General features: G+C 47.6%; 2 protein-coding genes across 2 annotated transcripts in view; one reads left to right on the top strand and one right to left on the bottom strand.

The window, feature by feature from the left end:
• The window catches only part of LLGL1 (LLGL scribble cell polarity complex component 1), a 70,904-nt gene that overhangs the window by 44,685 nt on the left and 3,004 nt on the right, over window positions 1-23,215 (top strand). The window contains exons 6-19 of the mRNA XM_056866177.1: window positions 471-633; window positions 2,174-2,309; window positions 3,891-3,945; window positions 4,458-4,612; window positions 4,776-4,993; window positions 5,912-5,979; window positions 8,793-8,946; window positions 10,690-10,794; window positions 11,428-11,720; window positions 12,563-12,716; window positions 14,792-14,945; window positions 19,067-19,350; window positions 20,275-20,539; window positions 22,156-22,270. Of these exons, the coding sequence (XP_056722155.1) occupies window positions 471-633; window positions 2,174-2,309; window positions 3,891-3,945; window positions 4,458-4,612; window positions 4,776-4,993; window positions 5,912-5,979; window positions 8,793-8,946; window positions 10,690-10,794; window positions 11,428-11,720; window positions 12,563-12,716; window positions 14,792-14,945; window positions 19,067-19,350; window positions 20,275-20,539; window positions 22,156-22,270 (2,319 nt within the window). The remainder of the gene's footprint in view (window positions 1-470; window positions 634-2,173; window positions 2,310-3,890; window positions 3,946-4,457; window positions 4,613-4,775; window positions 4,994-5,911; window positions 5,980-8,792; window positions 8,947-10,689; window positions 10,795-11,427; window positions 11,721-12,562; window positions 12,717-14,791; window positions 14,946-19,066; window positions 19,351-20,274; window positions 20,540-22,155; window positions 22,271-23,215) is intronic.
• LOC130492425 (mitochondrial import inner membrane translocase subunit TIM14-like) lies at window positions 2,481-18,579 on the bottom strand. The gene is made up of 2 exons (XM_056866175.1): window positions 18,175-18,579; window positions 2,481-2,491 (listed from the first exon to the last, which is right to left on the bottom strand). Exon 1 carries the CDS (start codon window positions 18,560-18,562, stop codon window positions 18,215-18,217), a length of 348 nt encoding a protein of 115 aa, XP_056722153.1. The 5' UTR covers window positions 18,563-18,579; the 3' UTR covers window positions 2,481-2,491; window positions 18,175-18,214.

The following is a 23,215-nucleotide window of genomic DNA, read 5'->3' as shown; positions in this document are numbered from 1 at the left end:
CCTTGATGGACCAAGGTTGTGTTTCAGTATAAGGTGGCTTCATTTAGAGAGAAGTTGTGGCTAAATGCATGCATCTGCCTGGCATGCAGAAAGTCCCAGGTTCCATCCTGGCATCTCCAGTTAAAAGGATCAGGTAGCAGGTGATGTGAAAGACTCGATCTTGAGACCCTGGAGACCTGCTACCAGTCCGAGTGGACAACACTGACCTTGATGAACTGATGGTCTGGATCAGTATAAGGCACTTCTTGTTTCTGCATTTTAAGGACATCAGAGAGCCCCACCGGATGTCTTTCACATCACCTACTAACCGATCAAATTGCTAAGCTACTCTGGTCAAATTGCTAAGCGACTTGAGGGCCAGATTTGGCTCCAGGTGAAGATCAGCCCAACTCTGGTCACGTCCCTTGTGTATTGAGGGTGGTCACCGCCTGGTAAGGCGCACCATTGGACGCCTTGTGTCTCCATTCCAGTGTCCCAGAAGACTACAAATGTGGGAAGGCGCTGGGCCCCGTGGAGTCGCTGCAGGAACACCCGCAAGACCCCGCTAAAATACTGATTGGCTTCAGCAGGGGACTGATGGTGCTGTGGAATAAAAGCATCAGAGAAGTGGAGCACCTCTTCCTGGGTAACCAGGTACGTACGTGGCCGACCTGAGAGGCTTTCTAGAAATCCAAAATCTTTATTGCTCATTGACAAAGTCTTACGCCTTCATAGTATAGAGAAACAAAGAAATAAGCAATTTTACAATTTTAGAATAAACGCAATTAATAAAAGACTTTATCCATTTGTGGTACAGGGTAAACCTGCATTATTCGATAGCTTTAGGGCCATTATATATGCTTGGTATTTCGCTATCTGATGTGCTTTCTCAGTATCTGAGTCTAGATCTGATAAAAGGAACGGTATAATCGAAGGTTTTAAGGGGAGACCGTACTTTACTAAAATAGGCAAAATCCACCGTGTTCTCTCTGCTTCCCACTTCTTACAAAAGAGGATCAGGTGATCTAAAGTTTCAACTACCCTGTCTCCACAGTCATACAGAATTTTTAAAAAAGCCCATTCAGTACTTGTGTAGGGAATGCATTCGATCTCACCAAAGTAAAAGCACGCCTTTGGTTAGGAAGGGTCAAAAGATTAAAATAGATGGGAAGGGCTTCTGGGGGAAAGAGAGGCTTTCTAAGGATTCCCTACGAGCTGGTCACTTGGGCCTTTATCCCGTTTCTATTATGTCTGGCTTCCGTCGAGTACCAACGTGTGACCACTTCTGTATAGCTGGGTTTAGGAATGCCCTTCCGCTTGTCAGGTTCCCATTATGGGGAAATAGACAAAACCTGGTGGAGTCATGGACTTGGCGACGTTATTCCCAGGGGAAACCCAGAAGCAACGGTGGGTAGTTGTAGGAATCGCTGACAACTCTATGGTTTTGCTGTCATTTTGCTGTCATTTCATTCCTAGAGCTATCCGCAGTGGCTTCTGGGTCTTACCTCCAGCGACGCAAACTCTTTTAATTTAATTTCAACCGGTTGGTTTTAATTTCAACCCATTGGTTTTAATCTTACCTTCTGGGGTAACAGAAAACTAACTCCGTGCCACCCTTCAAGTACTCGAAGATGGTTATCATATCACCTCTCAGTTGTCTCCTCTCGCCAAGTTGCCATCAGATAACTGGCTACTGCTTGTCCATGGTAGTGTAGTGAAATACGCCTCCTGTTGGGTTTCAGAACCAAATGTGGACCCTGAGAACTATGGGGCTCCCTCATTGGCACAGATTCGACTGGAGACCGTGTTTCCTTTTCAGAAATGTGAAGGTAGCTTGAAACGGGGCGTTGCTACGTTCCCCTTCCCACCTTTGCCCCACTGCTTTGACCAGAGTTGTAGATTTTCAGGGTGCTTCAAAAAAATTAATGTGGTGAGAAGTTATAGCGGGGCCTGTGTGCTTTCTTTTGAGCTCTGCTCCTGGAACTCGTTGGATGCATCCCCCCCGGTGCCGTCTGTTTTAAGATTCCAGCATTTTGTTTCGTGCAAATTCAAGATTCCCTGCCCCTTCCCCAAAAACTCATGCAAAGTTATTTCTTCTGGGTTTGCGAAGAGTGGCTTTGCAAGCCCGTCCACTCTCTTCTTCCTGTCTCCCCAAATGCTCTTGAGTTCACAGCCTGGCGTTTGTTTCTTCCAGCAACTGGAAAGTGTCAGCTGGGAGCGGAGCGGCAGGACTGTCGTGAGCTCTCACAGCGACGGGGGCTATGCGGTCTGGTCTGTGACGGAGGGCTCGCCTAAGACCATCCAGCCGGTCACCTCTACTATCCCTTACGGTGGGTTCAGTGGCCACGGGTGTCCCCTACGACCTCTGCATGCAGACTTGGCGCCCGCTCTATTTTTTGCTCATTTTTTACTCTCAGTTGTGCTGATTTGTGGGGAGGTGTCGTAATTCTGTTTGGGGGGGGGGACTGACGGGGGCGGGCAGGGCATCAAAGCTGAGCTGCTTCCGTACCATCTGCCAGGCGGTCCGCGAGGATAATTTATTGGCTGGAAGTCGTCTCTGGTAATTGCTTGGAAAACCCAATTTAATGCTCTCTCTTTTTTTAAAAAAAAGAAGAAGAATTGTGCTCCAGGCTGAATTTCTGAATGTTGTGTCCCACGGTTAAATGGCTTTCTAGAAAAAACGCAGTCCTGTGGGATTGGACACAAGAGCGCTGTTCACAAGTTATGTGAAACTCTTGTACAATCCATGTACAGTGTACACTCAAGGAGTAGGGTTCAACGCAAATATGGCAAAACTTGCAGTTTAAATCTCACAATTATCTGGGTACCGATCTCCAGTTTCATTTGTAAATTGATGTTGCTCCATTCACTGTAACGTTTTATTTATTTATTCTGATTTCTTGCCCGCCATCCCTGGCCAAGGCCGTGCAAACAGGGCTAAGGTTTACCCTGCTCCAGAGGCTAAGAAAGTTGGTAGTTCTACGATAAGAGGCGCATAGAATAAATATATATATAATTATGTCAAATAATAAATAGTAGAAGAGAAAAAATAGGTGTGATAGCTGGGAGAAGTAATATGGATAGTTTTAATATAGATATTCAAGACCCCCATAGAAGAAATTAAAGTATACGCAGAAGTTTTATTATTATCACAGAAGTAGAATTTAACATATATTCAATGGTTAGTCTTAAACGATACATAATAGTACATAAGGAGAAAAACACGATATGGAAAGGAAGGTAGTAGTAAGAATTGGTGGAATAGTTGGTCAGTTTCAGAGAAAGTAAGGCACATTTGCTATGTTGTGTTATGTTGGATGTTATGTAGTTAGGCTGTATGTTAAGATGCAAGTTTTGTTTTATATGTATGTTGAATATAAGTTTAAAATAAAAATTATCGAAAACGAGAAAGTTGGTTGTTCTTCAGGGACTCAAAAGTCAGGCTTTTTGGCTGCGACCGAGGGTATGATTATTTTCATCTGCCTTTTCTGGAAAGGCGCAAAATATTCATTTACTGCTGACAGTGGTTTTGGGTGCCAGTTGGTACAGTTGGCAGAACTGAGCGATAAAGCTTTTTCTGCAACACTTCTGGCTGCAGAGGAGTGCATATATTTGTGCATGCATGGACACTCCACAAAAGTCCTTGCTTATAGAAAGCGAGCCTACCGTTCTAAAAACCTCTGCACCTATGAGGACTAGCAATTTTAAAATCTTTTTTGAATGGAAGGGATTTGCTAAACTGGGTTCATGAATTGTTCTCATTGACGGCTAAACGTTAGTCATAAATTCCTCAGCTCTGGTCTGAGGGGGGTGCTTATGGCACATGGGGGGAGAGCAGAAATAAATATTTTGTCCCCTCGTTTATGAAGTGTATGAAGTGCGGTCTCCAAACCCCTTCTCTTCCCTTTCAGGTCCCTTCCCGTGCAAAGCTATCAACAAAATTACATGGCAGACGTGCGAGTCAGGGTATGTACTGCCTTGGGACTAGATTGGTCTGTGCCTGTCAGAGAATGTGGTGGCATCGGTGGTGTCGCCTGTGACCGCCAGTGGCGATTCCTGGTGTGAATCAAGCTCTCTGTGTGATCAAACCCTTCCGTGCCAGTAGAAAACTAGTTCAGGAAGAAGGGAGGTGCGATTCCTACCTTGAGCTTGCCGTGCTGGCCTTCTGTCTGCAAGGAGAGTTTATAATGTAGCATAGCATTCCTGTGAGCCTGGAGCTCACAATTCCCCCCGAAAATGGTCACAAACGTAAGTGTTGGGTATGATAATACAGCCCAGAGAGAGTATGAATCTTGCAGTCTTGTAGGTTAATGGTGTGTTGCTTCTGTTTACTTATGGAAAGGGGGTACTGAGTCAGCCTTGTTATCTGATCGTTGGACACACACCCCTCATTAAGACCACCCCCAACTTTCAGCATGCTTCAGACCAGGATCCATGGGGGTCTGCCTCCTGAACGGTTGACTCTTCCCTTCCTGTAGGGGTCACTTCATCATTTTCAGTGGTGGGATGCCCCGGGCCAGTTACGGGGACCGGCACTGCGTGACCATCCTGCAAGGACAGACGTTGGTCACCTTGGACTTCACTTCGCGCGTGATTGACTTCTTCACGGTATACGACACAGAGGTAGAGGAGGGTATGCACTTTGCTATTTAAAAAAAACCCAAGCCTCCCTTGTCTAATTACCTCCCAACATCTGGCTCTCTTCCTTAGGGGGTCCCCTGCTGCTCATGATTAAATGTTGTCCTCGGTGCAAGGCAGTTCTCGTAAAGTATCTTCTCTCCTCTCTTTTTTTCAAGAGTTCGACAACCCGACCGCCTTGGTAGCTCTGGTGGAGGAGGAGTTGGTTGTGATTGACCTGCAGACGCCTGGCTGGCCCACGATCCCTGCCCCCTATCTGGCCCCGCTCCATTCCTCCGCCATCACCTGCTCGTACCACATCTCCAACGTACCCCTCAAGCTGTGGGAGAGGATTATCAGCGCAGGAGAACAGCAGAGCCCCCGCTTGTCCTCTGGGGTGAGTCGGTGCATGAGTGTGACTGGGAGAGCCATATTGACCCATCGAACGTGGTTGGGGGGGTATCTCGGTTTGGGTATCTCTTGGGGGTTGTACCCAGGAAGTCGCACTGGCTTTTGGTGCCCAAGCCCTGCTTCACTCGGCTCCCTGCTTAACCGTTGCAGAAGTGGTTCTCACTCTCTTCTGAGGCTCATTGAAGAGTGCCGATCTTGCATGAGCGAAAGCGTCTAGGGTGAGAGGAACCCATTGTGCAGTGGAGGATCACTTCCACCACAGGGAAGGATACACTGCGAGTGGAAATGTGACTTAGCAGCGAACTATGAGAGATCTTTTAACGAGTCGGAACGGAGTTCCCTGCAACAGCTGTATATTTATGCAAATAATTTATGCCTAGGGCCATCTTAACATCCTCTGGACGCGAATTCTACATTTTAATCCTTTGTTGCTTATAGAAGTCCGTCCGGAATCTACTGCCCCTTAGTTTTGTTGGATTCCCTCGCGGGGAGAGGAGTGGTATAAACAGGACCCCCGAAGCCCACTTTCAAGTCCCCATTGGGCCGTGAAGCTGCCTGAGTCACCTTCGGTTTCTCCCCTTCCCTCTCAGCCTTGCCAACCTCACAAGGTTGTTGTGAGGACGCAAGGCGGAAGGGAGAACCGTGTACTCCACCCCGAGCTCCTCAGAAGGAAGGGTGGAATAAAAATGTGATAAATAAGTAGATAAGCCAAGCCTAAGCGATTATCTTGGAGGGTGGAGGGGAAATGAAAGCTGTGTTTATAGGGCAGTTAGGTTTGAGGTGTGTTCGAATTTAGGCCACCCAAAATGCTTCCTTGATCTAGGTTGGCCCCAAATGAACTTTCGTATAATGTTTCATGGCTAAAAATATATTTCTTTGAAGGTTTTTTTCCCTCCTTTAACAGAATTGGCCCATCACTGGAGGAAGAAATCTGGCACAGGAACCCACACAGAGGGGGCTTCTCTTGACTGGGTGAGTTATGGGCAATTTCTGTTCTAGACTGTCTTGGGGTTTGTGTGTGAGGCGAGTTCGAATGTAGTGCGTGAGATGTAACCATTGCGTATGGCGTTGGGGGGGAGGAAAGAAGTTGGCATAGAAAGTGTATTCTGCAGGTGATATAAAAGGTGTCACCAGTGTAGTGTTGTGGGGCTAGGTTCGGGGAGACCCAGGTTCAAATCTCCACTGCCATGGAAGCTCGTTGGGTGACCTCGGGACAGTCATGCACTCTCAGCCTAACCTACGTCACAGGGTGATCGTGAGGATAAAATGGATGAGAGGAGAATAAGGGTGAGGTACTTTGAATCCCCATTCAGGAAAAAAGTAGGGGAGGGGCTGTGGCTCAGTGGTAGAGCATCTGCTTGGCATTCAGAAGGTCCCAGGTTCAATCCCCGGCATCTCCAGTTAAAGAGACTAGGCCAGTTGGTGATGTGAAAGACCCCTGCATGAGAACCTGGAGAGCCGCTGCCAGTCAGAGTAGGCAATACTGGCTTTGATGGACCAAGGGTCTTTTCGGGAGGGGCTGTGGCTCAGTGGCAGAGCATCTGCTTGGCATGTAGAAGGTCCCAGGGTCAATCCCCGGCATCTCCAGTTAAAGGGACTAGGCAAGTAGGTGATGTGAAAGACCTCTGCCTGAGACCCTGGAGAGCCGCTGCCGGTCAGAGTAGACAATACTGGCTTTGATGGACCAAGGGTCTTTTCGGGAGGGGCTGTGGCTCAGTGGCAGAGCATCTGCTTGGCATTCAGAAGGTCCCAGGTTCAATCCCCGGCATCTCCAGTTAAAGAGACTAGGCCAGTTGGTGATGTGAAAGACCCCTGCATGAGAACCTGGAGAGCCGCTGCCAGTCAGAGTAGACAATACTGGCTTTGATGGACCAAGGGTCTTTTCGGGAGGGGCTGTGGCTCAGTGGCAGAGCATCTGCTTGGCATGTAGAAGGTCCCAGGGTCAATCCCCGGCATCTCCAGTTAAATGGACTAGGCAAGTAGGTGATGTGAAAGACCTCTGCCTGAGACCCTGGAGAGCCGCTGCCGGTCAGAGTAGACAATACTGGCTTTGATGGACCAAGGTTCTAATTCATTAGAAGTCAGCTTCATGTGTTCATGTGTGGAGTATGAAAACATTGTTGGGCCGGAAAAATGATGGAAAGGGGATCCTAAAATGATGGAGAGGGGATCGCAAAATGGTTAAGGATGGAGCAACTTGTTTGCCAGAATAGGGGCAAGCTTTTGGGGCTTTTCAGTTTAGAAATCCAGCTTACATTAACAAACACATGAGAGAACGGAAACATCTTAATTTTTCAGCCCTGTAGCCACCCCATCCATCATCCTGGAAGAGGGTTTCCATTCTTCTTCGTAGTGTCGGAGAGAACGCCTCTATGAAGCTGCCACTTTTAAAAATTATGAATACTTTTTTCTTTTAAAAATCCTTTAAAAAATCTGCCTTGTGAATTGGAAGAGTATGTTTGGCTCGTCTGTGTTTTTGATCGATTGATCTGATTTAAGCGACGAGACAACCGCAACCGTAATCCCCCGTTTCCCCCTGCCTCTTCCCCCCCCCCCCGTTTTTTCCTTCTATTGTTTTCACTCTTGGCAATGTCTGAACCGCTCAGAGCCAAGCGCTTTATGGGTTTAATTTGGCTCTCAGCCCCCTTGGAGAGCGCAGCCGGGGACAGCAGATGTTCAGGCCGGAGGGGTGGGGAGGGGGAGAACGGCAGAAGTAGCCGGCCAAATCCTTCCCGGGGAGATGCTTGCGTGGACGCCATTGGAAGTTCAGTGAATGTTTTTCTGCGGGAGTCCTTTCTTAGGAGCCTCCACCGGACAAGGGGCGGGGAGGGGAACAAACCCTCCATAACACCCCCAAGCTCAGCAGGGTCCCTTTGGGGGCACCACCGAAGGAAGGCCGTTAGTTCCTGGTCTCTGGCAGGGCCCGGCATTTTTAAAAAAAATGAAATTAATTTTGTATATTATGTTGTGTTGACTATCATATGACATTTTAATGGATGTTAGCTACTCTGAGCCTGGCTTTGGCTGGATAGAGAGTGGGGTATAAGTTTAATAAATGAATGAATGAATGAATGAACAAACAAATAAATAAACTGGGCCTGCTCATTTGCTTTTTTTAATAATAAAAACTTTATTATGTACATAAAATTAACAAAATTGGGGGAAAGAAGAAGAAACAAAAAAAAATCAATCGAAATTACATACCATACCAGATAAAAGTAATAATAGTAAAAGAGAACGACCTCAGCTATGCATATTGAAGTCAGCAAAAACCTTACTCGTCTTCCTCTCCATGTTCTAGATTTTGAAAGTTTTTTTCCATTCTAGAGTTTATTGGGATCCAAACAGCATCTAGATCTTCCATGTCTTTATCGTTTTCATAATAAGTCAGCTTAATTAATACATAAGTTTGTTTAACCGTATCTATCCACTTATTTAGATCTGGGAATTGGTTTCCTTTTCAGTATCTTGCAAGGTTAATTCCAGCTGACGTTATCATATTAAGGAATATGTCTCGAAGATCTTTCTGTATATCTGGCATATAATTCAGTAAAATGGTTTCAGGATTTGGTGGAATATTTATTTCGAGACTATTAGATATAATTTGGATCACTTTCTTCCAGTATGCATTAATGCATTAATGCATACTAGAGCCTGCTCATTTGCATAGCCCCATTTCTTCGTTTGCACAGCTCCATCTTGAGTTCTGATTCTCGGTCATATTTTTATAGGTTATCACAGTGACCCCTTCATGTTGACTTGACGGCTTGTTCTTCTCGTTGCAGCCACGAGGACGGGACGGTCCGTTTCTGGGATGCCTCGGGAGTCTCCCTCAAGCCCCTGTACAAGCTGGGCACAGCCCACATCTTCCAAACCGACTGTGAGCACAACGACAGCTTGAACCAGTCTGGCGACGAAGAATGGCCCCCGTTCCGGAAGGTACCAGGCTTTGATGCCTCTTTATCTGGAAGGGGGTGATTCTTGGGGTGTGGAAGGCCAGAGCTGGGGCAAAGGGAGCGTCTCGTGGTGGGATCGCTTTTTACCATTTGACAACACGGTTCCGTGGGTATGACCTTTTCCATTGGTGGGAACTCATATGGCCCCTCTCCTTCACTTGTTCGTTTCTGATCTAGTTCCCCATCTCCGTTTAGAAGGGTGATGATCTATATGAGCTTGGAGGTCTAAGAGTCTCTCCCTAATCTTTCAGTGTGTGTTTCTCAGTGGGCCACCATGTGGAGAAAAGGAGTCTGTGCCGATTTGGAACAGGAAACCAGTATTTGGATCCTCTAGCTTGATGGGACGAGGCGCAGTGTGGCGAGCTTATAAAGTGTGCGAGCGTGCATGCGCTCATCCATTCATTCCTTGTCTTAATTTCTTTAAAAACGGGAAAACCAAAGCCCAGGACTGATCTGGAGATGAGGTTGTAGGTATCTTGGTGACACCGCAAGAGTAGGGTAGCCAGCCAAGTGCCAGCAGCTGGCGGGAGACTCAGGGTAGTGCGGGGAAATTCAAATTGTCATTTCTCCAATGGCATGACGTTGCTTCCGGCGTAACCCCAGACATTCCATCATCGCATTGGGAGCAACACAGTTGGATTCAATTCAGTTGAATCCTAGAGCGTCAGCCCACAGTGTCGTCACTTTGGAGAACACACAGGAAGTGACATCATGCCATCTGGCTGACGATTATTTTCCTTCCTGGGTGACCCCAGACATTCCATTGCATTGGGAGCAACACAGTCAGATTCAATTCAGTTGAATCCTAGAGCGTCAGCCCGCAACGCCGTCACTTCAGAAGCCACACAGGAAGTGACATCATGCCGTCTGGCTGACGTCTGTTTTCCTTCCGACGTGACTCCAGAAGTTCCATCATCACATTGGGACCAACACAGTCTGATTCAATTCAGTTGAATCCTAGAACATTGCCCCGCAACGCCGTCATTTCGGGGGCCACACAGGAAGTGACATCATGCCATCTGGCTGACAACTTTTTTCCTTCCGGTGTGACCCCAGAAGTTTCATCATCGCGTTGGGAGTAACACAGTCTGATTCAATTCAGTTGAATCCTAGAGTGTCAGCCCGCAACGCCGTCACTTCAGAAGCCACACAGGAAGTGACATCATGCTGTCTGGCTGACGTCTGTTTTCCTTCCGACGTGACCCCAGAAGTTCCATCGTCACATTGGGAGCAACACAGTCTGATTCAATTCAGTTGAATCCTAGAGCATTGCCCCGCAACGCCGTCATTTCAGGGGGCACACAGGAAGTGACATCATGCCATCTTGCTGACAACTTTTTTCCTTCCGGTGTGACCCGAGAAGTTTCCTCATCGCGTTGGGAGTAACACAGTCTGATTCAATTCAGTTGAATCCTAGATTGTCACCCCGCAACGCCGTCATTTTGGGGGCCACACAGGAAGTGACATCATGCTGTCTGGCTGACGAGTATTTCCCTACCCCTGAGTGCTGTACTAACTGACGGGCTGCCAGTAGGGGGCCTCTCGCTATAGCTGGAGACCTGACAGCCCTATGCAAGTGGGTGGGTTGGCTTCAAAACAACATCTTTCTTTCAGGGTATCCTTGAGTGGGACGCAGCGGGGGCGCTTCCCAGTCATCCCCACCCCTCTAAAATGCTGCCTCTGTCTCCACCCTTCTCCCCTCCCCAAACCCCTCTGCTCCGTCCAGGTTGGTTGCTTCGACCCCTATAGCGACGACCCCCGGCTGGGAATCCAGAAGATCGTTCTCTGCAAATACACGGCAAAGATGGTGGTGGCTGGCACAGCTGGGCAGGTACTGTCAGCAGCGGGGAAGCGGGATTAATTTACTTCCCACTCGCTTTTGATTGAAGCTTGCTTTCCACCCTCTCCCGAGGGCTCGGTGCAGGTTATTAATTTTAATGAGCCCCATCAGTTGTTTGTGTTGCTTGCAAGGCGAGGGGAGGAAAAGCAGGTCCCTGCCCCAAGGAAATTACAAAGTAGGTTTCAGAATTGTTTGTTTGTTTTTGCTTTTTGAAAGAAAGACATTTTTTTAAAAGGCGGAAACTTTACCAAGCCGGTTCTCAAAAGGTGTTAATGATGATTGAGGATCTTGTTTTAGTGTTTCTATGGCCAAAATGCTTTTAGTGTTTCTTTTTCTAAAAAATTGTAGCATAGGTAAATTATGCTTTGTACCTTGTTTTTTTGCAATGCATTTTGCGGTTTTTGCAATGTCATTAGCCGCCTTGAGTCCGCAAATATAGGGAAGGATACAAATATTTCAATAAATAAACACATTTTGTTGAGAAAACCGGCCGTGGCTTTCCTGAAGAGCATCCTTCTGTCAATGCTCTGTCCGAACAATATCACCTGCTCTCTTCCGGGGCGAAGCAGGTATCTTGGTGGTCCCGATCCTGAGGCCCGGCTCTCCCTTTCCTCCTCGCGGCAGGTGCTGGTCATGGAACTGAACGATGAGAAGTCCGAGCATCTGATCTACGTTGCCGTGGTGGACCTCCTCCAGGACCGCGAGGGCTTCACCTGGAAGGGGCACGACCGACTCACGCCCAAGAATGGGTCCCTCTCCTTTGCCCAGGGCTTCCAGCCCATGGCCCTCGTGCAGTGCATGCCCCCCGCAGCCGTCACCGCTGTCACGCTGCACTCTGAATGGAACCTGGTGGCTTTTGGGACCAGTCACGGCTTTGGGCTGTACGATTACTACCGGCGGAACTCTGTGCTGGCCAGGTAAGGGGGACTGCGAGGGAGGAGATGAGCGTGGGCTAGGTAGGGGGACTGGGAAGCCTAAGACGAGTGTGGGCCAGATCGGGGGGACTGGGAGATGTAAGACGTGTGCGGACCGAGTAGGGGGAACTGGCAGGCATAAGATGGGCATGAGTGGGGGAGGGGGGCTGCGAAGGGTAAGACGAGTGCGGGCCAGTTGTGGGGCGGGCTGGGAGGCATAAAACCAGTGCCGATCAAGTAGGAGGACTGGGAGGCATGAGATGGGCATGAGACGAGCATGGGTGGGGGAGGGGGGACTGGGAGGTGTAAGATGAGTGTGGGCCAGTTAGGGGGGACTGGGAGGTATAAGACGAGTGCGGATCAAGTAAGGGGGACTGGCAGGCATGAAATGGGCATAAGACAAGCGTGAGAGGGATGGGGGGACTGCAAGGTATAAGATGAGTGCAGACCAGTTAGGGGGGACTGGGAGGTGTAAGACGAGTGTGGACCAAGTAGGGGGGACTGGGAGGTGTAAGACGAGTGTGGACCAAGTAGGGGGGACTGGGAGGTGTAAGACGAGTGCAGATCAAGTAGGGGGCCTGGCAGACATGAGATGGGCATAACCTAGGGACAGTGGGGCAGGGCAAGTTCAAGCCTGTCCGTAAGCTTTTATTATCCTCCCAGGTTGGGTGTTTTTCCCTCAGCGAGAGGATGTACATAGTACCGGGAACGTATCCATCTTGCTATCGATGGTTCACCGCAAAAGGCTGCGGAGCGCAGATCCAAAGATTCCTGGTTCGATCAGTGACAAGATCCTGACAAGATGAGCGGGGTGGTTTTATTATTGTGAATTTTTGTGTGTGTAGATGCACGTTACATCCCAACGACTCCCTCGCCATGGAAGGGCCGCTCTCCCGGGTGAAGTCACTGAAGAAGTCCCTGCGGCAGTCCTTCCGCCGAATCCGCAAGAGCAGGGTGTCTGGGAAGAAGAGGGTTAACGCCAGCAGTCCTTCCAGCAAGGTAGGCAGAGTTGTACGACCCGGCGTGGCTGGCTGCCAAGGGTTTGGACTGGGGGGCTCTGGGTTCAAGTCCTTGACTCCCAAAGTGGCCTGAACAAAGTTGGAGGTAGAGGATTGGAGAGAATTAATGCTTGGGGGAAAAGCCCCATAGCTTGGAGATTTTGGAAACAGCTAAAAAAACCAGATGGGTCCTCTTGATTAAAAACTTGGGTAAAGGACAAGGTTTTGTCAAGGGAGGCACCAAGCAAGCCTCGAGGGGGGCTTTCCAAAGGTGAGGCGCCACCACCAAAAAGGCCCTGTGGCTAGGTTGCCACCTGCTTCATCTCACAAGTATAGGTACCCAAGTATACTAAAGGTATTAAATAGAAAGTAGTACCTATAATGTATGTGTGTATAATAATAGATAGCAATAACATTATACAGTATATAGGTTTCTAATATAAATCCAATTTTTACTAGTATACATTGTTCAAAAATACTGTTGATTGTCATAGTTTCACAATTTTCAACGTTCAACATAGTTTGTGAATGTACAAACTGTGTTTCTTAAACTCAATTATACAAAGACTACAGTCCACAATAGCCATGCAGATTAGCTTTGGATTTCACACATTAACAGATCACTTCAGGATACAATGGTTCCATATTAACATACCACACCCTCATTAGCACATTATCTTGATACTTACAGGACAATGATTAGCACATTACCTTTGATACTTTTTGCAGGACAATGATTCAGCTCAAACCCAACCCCTTTCTGACTATATATTACTCTTCCTACACACTTGACACTGAGAGACACTGTCCTTCAGTGTTACTCCTCTGAAGATGCCTGCCACAGCTGCTGGCGAAACGTCAGGAAAGAAAATACCAAGACCACGGTCACACAGCCTGGATAACCTACAAGAACCAATACAACTTCTTTGTTTTCTTAACATTACAAGTTGAAATATTATCAGCTAGTTAATTCATCTACAGAATAAAGTATCAAAGACTACAGAATAAAGTACCATATTGCACAGGTACAACAAGAAATATATTCTAACTGTTGAACATTTCTCTATAAATTAAAATCTTGTTCACTAAAGTAATTGGGAAGTTAATTCTTCAGGTGAAGTTCAGAAGACAGGTTCCCGGGTTGTACTTGTAAATACCATCTACCCCAGTGGTTCCCAAACTTTCTGGGCCACCACCCCCTCGGTTCCACAAACTCAACCCCGGCACCCCCTTCCCTACCCTATAAAAAGCATTATTCAAAATATGGGTTTGCATGACTCGCTAAAGAAGATAATAACAATAAAATTTCAAAACAGTAACAATTCATTGCACATCTATTCAAAATCAAATTAAAACTTTTTAGTTGAAATTTATTCAACATAACAGATGAACTTGACCCAGTGGTACCAGTTCTTCAAAGTCTGGAAAAAAATTCTGATAGTTTGCACCAAATTTGCCAGCTTAATCTATTGTAAATTAATGAACAACACAGTTGAAGGGGCCCACCTCTAGCACCCCCCCTGCTGCCCCCTTTCCTCTTAGTGCCCCCCTAGGTAATCCCACCGCCCCCCAGGGGGTGATACCACCCACTTTGGGAACTACTGATCTACCCTAATAAAAATTGTTGAACTACGACAATCAACAGTATTTTTGAACGATGTATACTAGTAAAAATTGGATTTATATTAGCAACCTATATACTGTATAAAATGATTGCTGTCTATGATTATATACACATGCATTATAGGTGCTACTTTCTATTTCATGCCTGCTTCATCTCGGCAGCAGAGGCACAGAGAGCTTGTGAAGAGGATCTTAGCTGGCAGGACAGGCAGTCAAGGGTAGAAGCGGTCCTTCAGGGGGGTGGGCCCAAAGGGACTGACGTGGTCTAATGCTTCTGCCAAAGACGTGGTCACAGAGCTATGGGTTTTGAGGATGGGAGAGATGAACGGAGCCCTGGTTAAGTATGATCTGGAAGCAGGTAGAGGAAATCCTCCCTCTCAGCAAGTTGTTGTGTTTGGGGTGGGTCGCGGCAGTGTCCTGACCCTCAATCCACCTGTCCTTCCCTCCCACCAGGTTCAGGAGGCCAACGCCCAGCTTGCTGAGCAGGCCGGCCCCCACGAGGTGGAGATGACCCCTGTGCAGCGGCGGATCGAGCCCCGGTCGGCTGACGACTCTCTCTCGGGGGTCGTCCGCTGCCTCTGCTTTGCGGACACCTTCCTTCGAGATGGTAAAGGATGGAGGGGGGGAAGGGGGTTGCCTTTGAAATGTGGGGAGCGCCTCTTACTTGGGGAAGGTGTGACTGTAGTTAATGCATTTTTTTAAAATATTTTTTCCATTATTTGTGAATAAACATTTCAACAATTAATAAGTATCATCAATAAAAAGAAAGTAAAATACAGTACATAATTGTTGAAAAGAAAGATATATATGTGATAAAACTAAATAATAAAGACTTCCCCTTCATCTCCCTCCATCTTTTTAATATATTTGTATACTTTGTATAACACATGTCTAATCCTAGTAGTACTATATCCATTAATATATAAATTCCAGATAGTATCACTTAAAACATAAATATATGTTAATTCGAATCCACCATAGTAAGTGGTGAATGATAATAAGAAAAAAATGGATTAGAGCAAAGAATAACCTTCAATTTTTGCCAATTGCCATTCATTTTCACAGTAAATCTTCCATGCCTCCCATTCCCCCATAAATTGTACATTATCTTTTTGTTTTATTAATGCCGTGAGTTTTGCCATCTCCCCCAGTTCCAACATTTTTCGTATCCAGTCTCTTTTGTCTGGAGTGTCCATTGACTTCCATTTAGCTGCATATACTAGTCTTGCAGCCGTGGTGGCATGTATCAAGAAGGATCTCTGAGTCAAAACAGAATTTGGTATCATACTAAGTAACATCATTTCTGGTGTTTTAGGTACATTGTCTTGTATAATAAATCTTTTTTCATTATATATCATATCCCAAAAAGTTTTTGCTTTGTCACAAGTCCACCACATATGATGAAATGAACCAATTTCATCATTACACTTCCAACATTTAGGGGACATCGATTTATAGGCCCTTGCCAGTTTTTTAGGTGTTAAATACCACCTATACATCATTTTATAGATATTTTCTCTTAGTTGTTGAGAGAGTATGAGTTTCATATCTCGCGACCAGAGTTTTTCCCATTTATTCAGGTGTATATCATGGCCAACTGTAGTTAATGTACTGACTTCCTTTATAGCCCACCTTTGAGGTTGTGGGAAACGGTGGCTGAGTGGTGTTATGCATTAGAATCATAGCATCATAGAGTTGGAAGGGACTACCAGGGTCATCTAGTCCAACCCCCTGCACAATGCAGGAAATTCACAACTACCTCCCCCCCACACACACACCCAGTGACCCCTACTCCATGCCCATAAGATGGCCAAGATGCCCTCCCTCTCATGATCTGCCTATGGTCATTGAATCAGCATTGCTGACCGATGGCCATCTAGCCTCTGCTTAAAAACCTCCAGGGAAGGTTAAAAACCACCACCTCCCGAGGAAGCCTGTTCCACTGAGGAACCGCTCTAACTGTTAGAAAATTCTTCCTAATGTCTAGACGGAAACTCTTTTGATTTAATTTCAACCCGTTGGTTCTGGTCCAACCTTCTGGGGCAACAGCAAACAACTCGGCACCCTCCTCTTTATAACAGCCCTTCAAGTACTTGAAGATGGTTATCATATCCCCTCTCAGTCTTCTACTCTTCTCTTCAGGCTACGTGTGCATGGTCCTGGGTTCAAATGCAGCCGTTTTGAGGTCAAAGGGTGTTGTGTAGCATCTCTCTGGGAAACACCTAGGAGAGGTTTCAAACTAGAGAAATCAGGGATCTGAACCCATATAGGGCAGCTTTCTATGTTCCTATAGTGGCTCCCTCTGCTGATGGCTGGATCTTACGCTTCAATTTCTCCATCTTTTATTCCGACCCCACCATTCATTCTGAGAGCTTGGGGTAATGTCTCTGGCTCTCCCCCTCCATTCTATTCTTGCAGGGACCCTGTGAGGTAGTCTGGGTTTAGACAATGCGACTGGCCCGAGGTCACCCAGAAAGGTTTGTTGCGGGGGGAGATTCGAACCCAGGTCTTTCCGGCCCACACTGGGTATCGGGGGTTTGCATTAGTTTTGTAATGTTTGGGGTTCACCTCTGGTCTCCTTGCAAGAAAGGTGAACTGTGAAAGAAGGAAATAAGTACACTGTACAGAGGTTCTTGGATGCAGATGGTGTAAAGATGTGTAGGAAAAGTAGGCATCCCCCGGGGCTCTTGAAAAACCCGCCTCTTCCTCGCAAGTTAATCTAATTAATAACTTAAGGGAGTTCTCCCCCACCACTCTATCGCTGCTTGGTTTGTTCGTTTCTCTGCCAGCGTGCTGTAGTGGTTAGGAGTGGTGTACTCTAATCCGGGGAACCAGGTTGGATTCCTCCCTCCTCCACGTGAGCGGCAGACTCTAATCTGGAGAACCGGGTTGGTTTCCCCACTCCCACATATGAAGCCTGCTGTGACCTTGGGCTAGGCACAGTTCTCTCCAGACTCTCTCAGTCCCACCTACCTCGCAAGGTGCCTGTGGTGGGGGGAGGAAGGGAAGGCGATTGTAAGCCAGTTGGATCCTCCTTAAAAGATAGAGGAAGTCGGCATATAAAAACCAACTCTTCTTCTGAATGGAGCATTCATGTTCAGCAGCAGTATATACCTTGGGCTTTCACATGTTAGGAGGCAAAATGATGAGTTTGCCGGGGAGATTTTCTGGCTGCTTAGTCTTATCTGGAGAGTTGGCGGCTGCCAACTTGGAAGGGCTTGAAGAGGGGAGTGGACATGTTCAAGGAGGAGAGGGCTTTCCGTGGCTACTAGTCAAAATGAATACTAGTCATGATGCATCTCGGTTCTATCCAGGATCAGAGGAGCAGGCCTGTTATATTAGGTGCTGTGGAACACAGGCAGGACAATGCTGCTGCAGTCATCTTTTTTTTTTTTACTCCCATAATAACTTTATTGCCCTTTTAAATTGTTTAGAAACCATGAACATTGGGGGAAAATGTCATGTTTGGAGTGTGCTGTAAATTCCACGACAAGACATCTTCAGTGCAAATGCCCCACTTTTATCAGTATAAGAATATAAAGACTTAAAACACTTTATTCCACCACATGATAAGTCTCAGGTTATTTCAACCCGGAGTTATAGATCAGCATTATGACTTTAATAATGACATCTCAAAACCATATCCGCATCTGATTAACCTTGAGTAGGGTCCAACGCTTCAGAAAGCTTCTCAATGGGGGGAACCCATGGGCATGTCTGGACATATCAAATTCCAGAGCCTCCCCCTCCCCCATAATCTCTCTAGCAAAAGTAGTTTTAGATTCAATTCCGAGAAGATGTAAAAATTCAGTAGCTCCTCACAGCACTTTCCATACCATTTGCCGAGCTGGTCAACTTTCTTTATAGGTAAGATGTTCATTTCTTGGCTTGGCCTTCCAGCAAGTCTTTAGCTTCATTGATTTTGGCTGCAATATATGGAGATCCACCTTTATCGGGGTGATTTAAAAGCATGATTCGTTTGTGAGCTTCTGGGATTTTTCCTTTGTTAGCGGTAGGAGTGACTCCTAATATTAAAGCAGCTTTCCTCTTGGTCATTTTGGGTTCAAATCCTCCTCTGTAATAACCACTGAAGGCAGATTTTGGCAGAGACTGAAGAGCCTGCTTCACTTGCGGTTCCATCTTCTTCATGGCCTGGAACGCATAACGTCCTGCACATCCAGCGGCAGCTATTGTCAGACCGATGGCTATCATAGTACTAGCCATGGTCTCGCTCGCCCCCGCCGAGGGGGAAACGAAAGCGAATGACCCCCACCCCGGCTCGCTCCCACGCCCTTCCCGGCCCCCCTCCGCTCTCCTTACCCGCTGTGCTGCTGCAGTCGTCTTGCTTGTGGGCTTCCCGGAGGCCCCTGGTTGGCCACTGTGTGAACAGACTGCTGGACTTGATGGGCCTGGGTCTGATCCAGCAGGGCCTTTCTTATGTTCTTATGTTCACTGCTGCAAAATGAGTCATTGGCTTAGGTGGCTTGAAGGAGGAGGTCAGGTTATGCTTACAGAGGTCCTTCGGCAGCTATTCGATTCCCCACTCCTCCACATGAAGCCAGCTGGGTGACCTTGGGCTAGTTACACTCTCTTTGCCCCACCTACCTCACAAGGTGTCTGTTATGGGGAGAGGAAGGGAAAGCAATTGTAAGCCAGTTGGATTCACCTTAAAAAGGTAGAGAAAAGCATATAAAAACCAACTCTTCTTCTTCTTCTCTTCCTCCATAGCTGCACACCACGGGCCCACCATGTGGGCAGGTACCAACTCCGGCTCGGTGTTCGCGTACGCCCTGGAGGTCCCGTCCCAGGAGAAATTCTCGGAGCGCTCCGTCGAGGCGGTCTTGGGCAAGGAAATCCAGCTAATGCACCGGGCGCCCGTGGTGTCGATCGCCGTCCTCGACGGGCGGGGGAACCCTCTGCCCGAACCGTACGAGGTCTCTCGGGACCTGGCCAAAGCCCCCGACATGCAGGGTAGCCATTCGGTGCTCATTGCTTCCGAGGAACAGTTCAAGGTAATCTCTTTTGGTACTTAGACCTTTCTTTTCACACAGCTTACCCTGTGCTCCCCTCAGTTCAATCATAATGACAACCACCCTGTGAGGTAGGCTAGGCCAAGCGAGGGACTGCCTCGAGGTCACCCAGCCAGCTTTCACAACTCAGCAGAAATTCAAACCTGGGTCTCCCAGATGCTAGTCTAACACTCTAACCCTGACACCCCCTCCCTCTGAGAGCCAGCGTTGGTATAGTGGTTAAGAGTGGTGGTTTGTAGCAGTGGACTCTGATCTGGAGAACTGCACTTGATTCCTCGCTCCTCCACATGAAACCTGTTGGGTTACCTTGGGCTAGTCACAGCTGTCTTAGAGCTCTCTCAGCCCCCCCTACCTTTTCGTCTACTTTGCGTTTACTGAGAGCCAGCATGGTGTAGTGGTTAAGAGTGGTGGTTTGGAGCGGTGGACGCTAATCTGGAGAACCGGGTTGGTTTCCCCACTCCTCCACTTGAAGCCAGCTGGGTGACCTTGGGCTAGTCACAGCTCTCTTCGAGCTCTCTCAGCCCTACCTATCTCACAGGGTGTCTGTTGTGGGGAGGGGAAGGGATTGTGATTGTAAGCTGCTTTGATTCTTCCTTAAGTGGTAGAGGAAGTCGGCATATAAAAACCAACTCTTCTTCTTAAGAGCAGTGGTTAACAGCAGTGGACTCTAATCTGGAGAACCGGGTTGGTTTCCCCACTCCTCCACATGAAGCCAGCCAGGTGACCCTGGGCTAGTCACAGCTCTCTTCGAGCTCTCTCAGCCCCACCTACCTCACAGGGTGTCTGTTGTGGGGAGGGGAAGGGAAGGGGATTGTAAGCTGGTTTGATTCTTCCTTAAGTGGTAGAGAAAGTCGGCATGTAAAAACCAACTCCTCCTCTTCCTTCTCTTCCTTCTCCTCCTCCCAGGTGTTTACGCTCCCCAAAGTCAGTGCCAAAACCAAGTTCAAGCTCACTGCCCACGAGGGGTGCCGCGTGCGGAAGGTGGCGTTGGTGCACTTTGCCAGCGCAGCATGCGAGGACTACGCGGAGAACTGCCTGGCGTGCCTCACCAATCTGGGGGACATCCACGTCTTCACAGTGCCCGGGCTGCGACCGCAGGTCCACTATGACTGCGTCCGGAAGGAGGACATCAGCGGCATCGCCTCCTGTGTGTTCACCAAACACGGGCAAGGTGAGCTGGCGGAGGGGCCGGAAAAGAGCTGAGAGTATGAGAGTGTCATAAGATTATACTTGGCGTGGAGGAGACGGCAGAGGAGTTCTCCTCCATTTACTGATCACCCAATAAAATAGGGCCATAGATTTAGGGTGCTGTGGGGAGGGAATATTCCCTATTGCACTTAGTTAACCAAGGGAAGTGTAAGGTCTGAATTCACCTGTTGAATCCCAATCACCAAACATCCAGACAGGGTATTCTAAGAGGCTGGTTTATTTGGGAAGCATAAGGTGAGTAGCAGGAACTTACAGGGGAAGGTACGAGGACTCTACTGGGGGGAATACAGACAGGTTGGAACATATACAGAAAACCAAAGGCACAGTTGGTTACCAAGCCGAGCCTGGTTCCCATAGTAGATTAGAGTTATCACACAAACGGAGAGAAAGCAGTCATACCAAACGTCTGAGAAACAGAACCTTGAAGGCCAGCTGCCTGGCGCTCACAGGAATTCACTGAGGAGACATGATAGAGGTCTATAAAATTATGCTTGCCTTGGAGAGTGGACAGGGAGAAGCTTTTCTCCCTCTCATAATAATAGCATCTGCTGAAGCTGGAGGGCGAGAGATGCGAACAGAGAAAAGGAAGTATTTCTTCACACAACACATAGTTAAATTGTGGGACTCCCTGCCCCAGGACGGGGTGACGGCTGCCAACTTGGAAGGCTTGAAGAGGGGAGTGGACATGTTCATGGAGGAGAGGGGTATTCATGGCTACTAGTCAACGTGGATACTAGTCATGATGCACACCTATTCTCTCCAGGATCAGAGGAGCATGCCGAATAGATTAGGTGCTGTAATACGGGCAGGATGGTGCTGCTGCAGTCATCCTGTTTGTGGGCTTCCTGGAGGCAGCCGTTTGGCGGCTGTGTAAACACGCTGCTGGACTTGGTCTGATCCAGCAGGGCTTTTCTGGTGTTCTTATGTTAGGTTGGCAGGAGTGACGTCAATTTATCTGGGAAGGGGGCCATGTTGAAAGCACGACGGGTAGCCGTGTTAGTCTGCCACTAGCAGTAGAAAAGAGCAAGAGTCCAGCCGCCCCTTAAAGACTAACAAAATTTCTGGCAGGGTTATGAGCGTTCATGAGCCACGGCTCACTTCTTCAGATCCTGCTAGAACGTGTGTCTGTCCATCCTTAAGTAGAGAAGAGTGAATTAGACACACGATGGCAATAGCATGTAAATGTCAAAAGCAAGTCAATGACGTGAGCAGACGTGTGATTGGATCAGGTGTGATATGCAGAGGGGTAGTAGGCGTGGAGAAACTAGCATTGGTAATGAGGCAGGAATCCCACATCTCTGTTCAATCCAGGAGAATGCATAGTCTTGGGCTTCATTATTAGTTGTAATTCCGCAGTCTCTCTTTCTAACCTCCCTTTGAAATCCCTTTGGGAGAGAACTGCTGCTCTTAAACCAGCAACTTGAATGTCTTGGAAGGTTAAAATGTTCCCCCACTGGTTTCTGAATGTTGTGGTTTCTGATGTCAGACTTATGTCCATTTAATCTTTGTCGCTGGGAAAACAGTTAGTCTCATTGTTTGGTAAACTTTTGCGGGTTGCCTTCTTTCCACGCCCCCCAGGCTTCTATCTGATCTCCCCGTCCGAGTTCGAGCGCTTTTCTCTGAGCACCAGGAACATCACGGAACCGCTGTGTTTGCTGGATTTGAACCGTGCCCACGACACCACGTGCCTCGGGTGAGAGCAAACCCCCCGCCCTTACATATTGCATACAAATAATTTTCGTGGGGGGATCCGCTCTCTTGTACAAACAGGGCTGGGTTGAACAGAGTGCCGATGCGGCGTGGCGGTCGTGGGAACGAGCTGTACTCCCTGTTGGTCTTGAGTTCAGATCTTTGCCATGACCTCTCTGTATGGCCTTAAGCAACTCTTGCGCATGCCTGTAGGCAAATACAATGATGATACTGGTATACCTTGCAGGGATGGTTTATTTATTTTTAAATTTTTATTTATGTTTTGCATTTATATTCTGCCCATATTCCCAGCAAGCTGGGCTCAGAGCGGGTTGTAATCCTTATGTGCTTTGGGTCCTGAAAATGCTGTAGAAATTATTCATAGAATCATAGAGTTGGAAGGGACCACCAAGGTCATCTAGCCCACCCCCCTGCCCAATGCACGAAATTCACAACTACCTCCCCCCCACACCCCCAGTGACCCCCTACTCCATGCCCAGAAGAAGGCCAAATGTTAATATGTAAATGTTAAATGTTGATACATAAATAATGCAGTGGAACTGTTGCGTGAACACAAACCGGTCACAGGTGTGGAATCCAGAAGATCTGTTTTTTGCCCTGTTTTCCTTAAAAGGGGGAAAGGAAGGTTCTAGTCCTGGGTGTAATTTTCCTTGCCGTCGTGACTTCTTTTTACTTCTCAGATTGACATGTCTGAATGCTTATGGGCAATGCTCGATGAAACCTTGGACGTTGGGGGATCAGGTTTGCGGGGCTTGTGGCCAACCCCCCCCCCCCCCAATGACTAATAAGACCAGAACAGATGAAATTATTCACCTGTTTTTGAAAAGTGTGCTATTTGCATCATATATGCAGGTTGTGGAAGTTTGATGTCTTGGTCAGAGTTGTGTTTTATTTTTAGTGGCCTTATTTCTTTATTTTTAAATCTAGT

Source organism: Euleptes europaea, chromosome 21 (assembly GCF_029931775.1).
Source record: "Euleptes europaea isolate rEulEur1 chromosome 21, rEulEur1.hap1, whole genome shotgun sequence".
NCBI lineage: Eukaryota > Metazoa > Chordata > Lepidosauria > Squamata > Sphaerodactylidae > Euleptes > Euleptes europaea.
The sequence above is the reverse complement of the archived record's forward strand: the minus strand, read 5'-3'. Positions and strand labels throughout refer to the sequence as shown.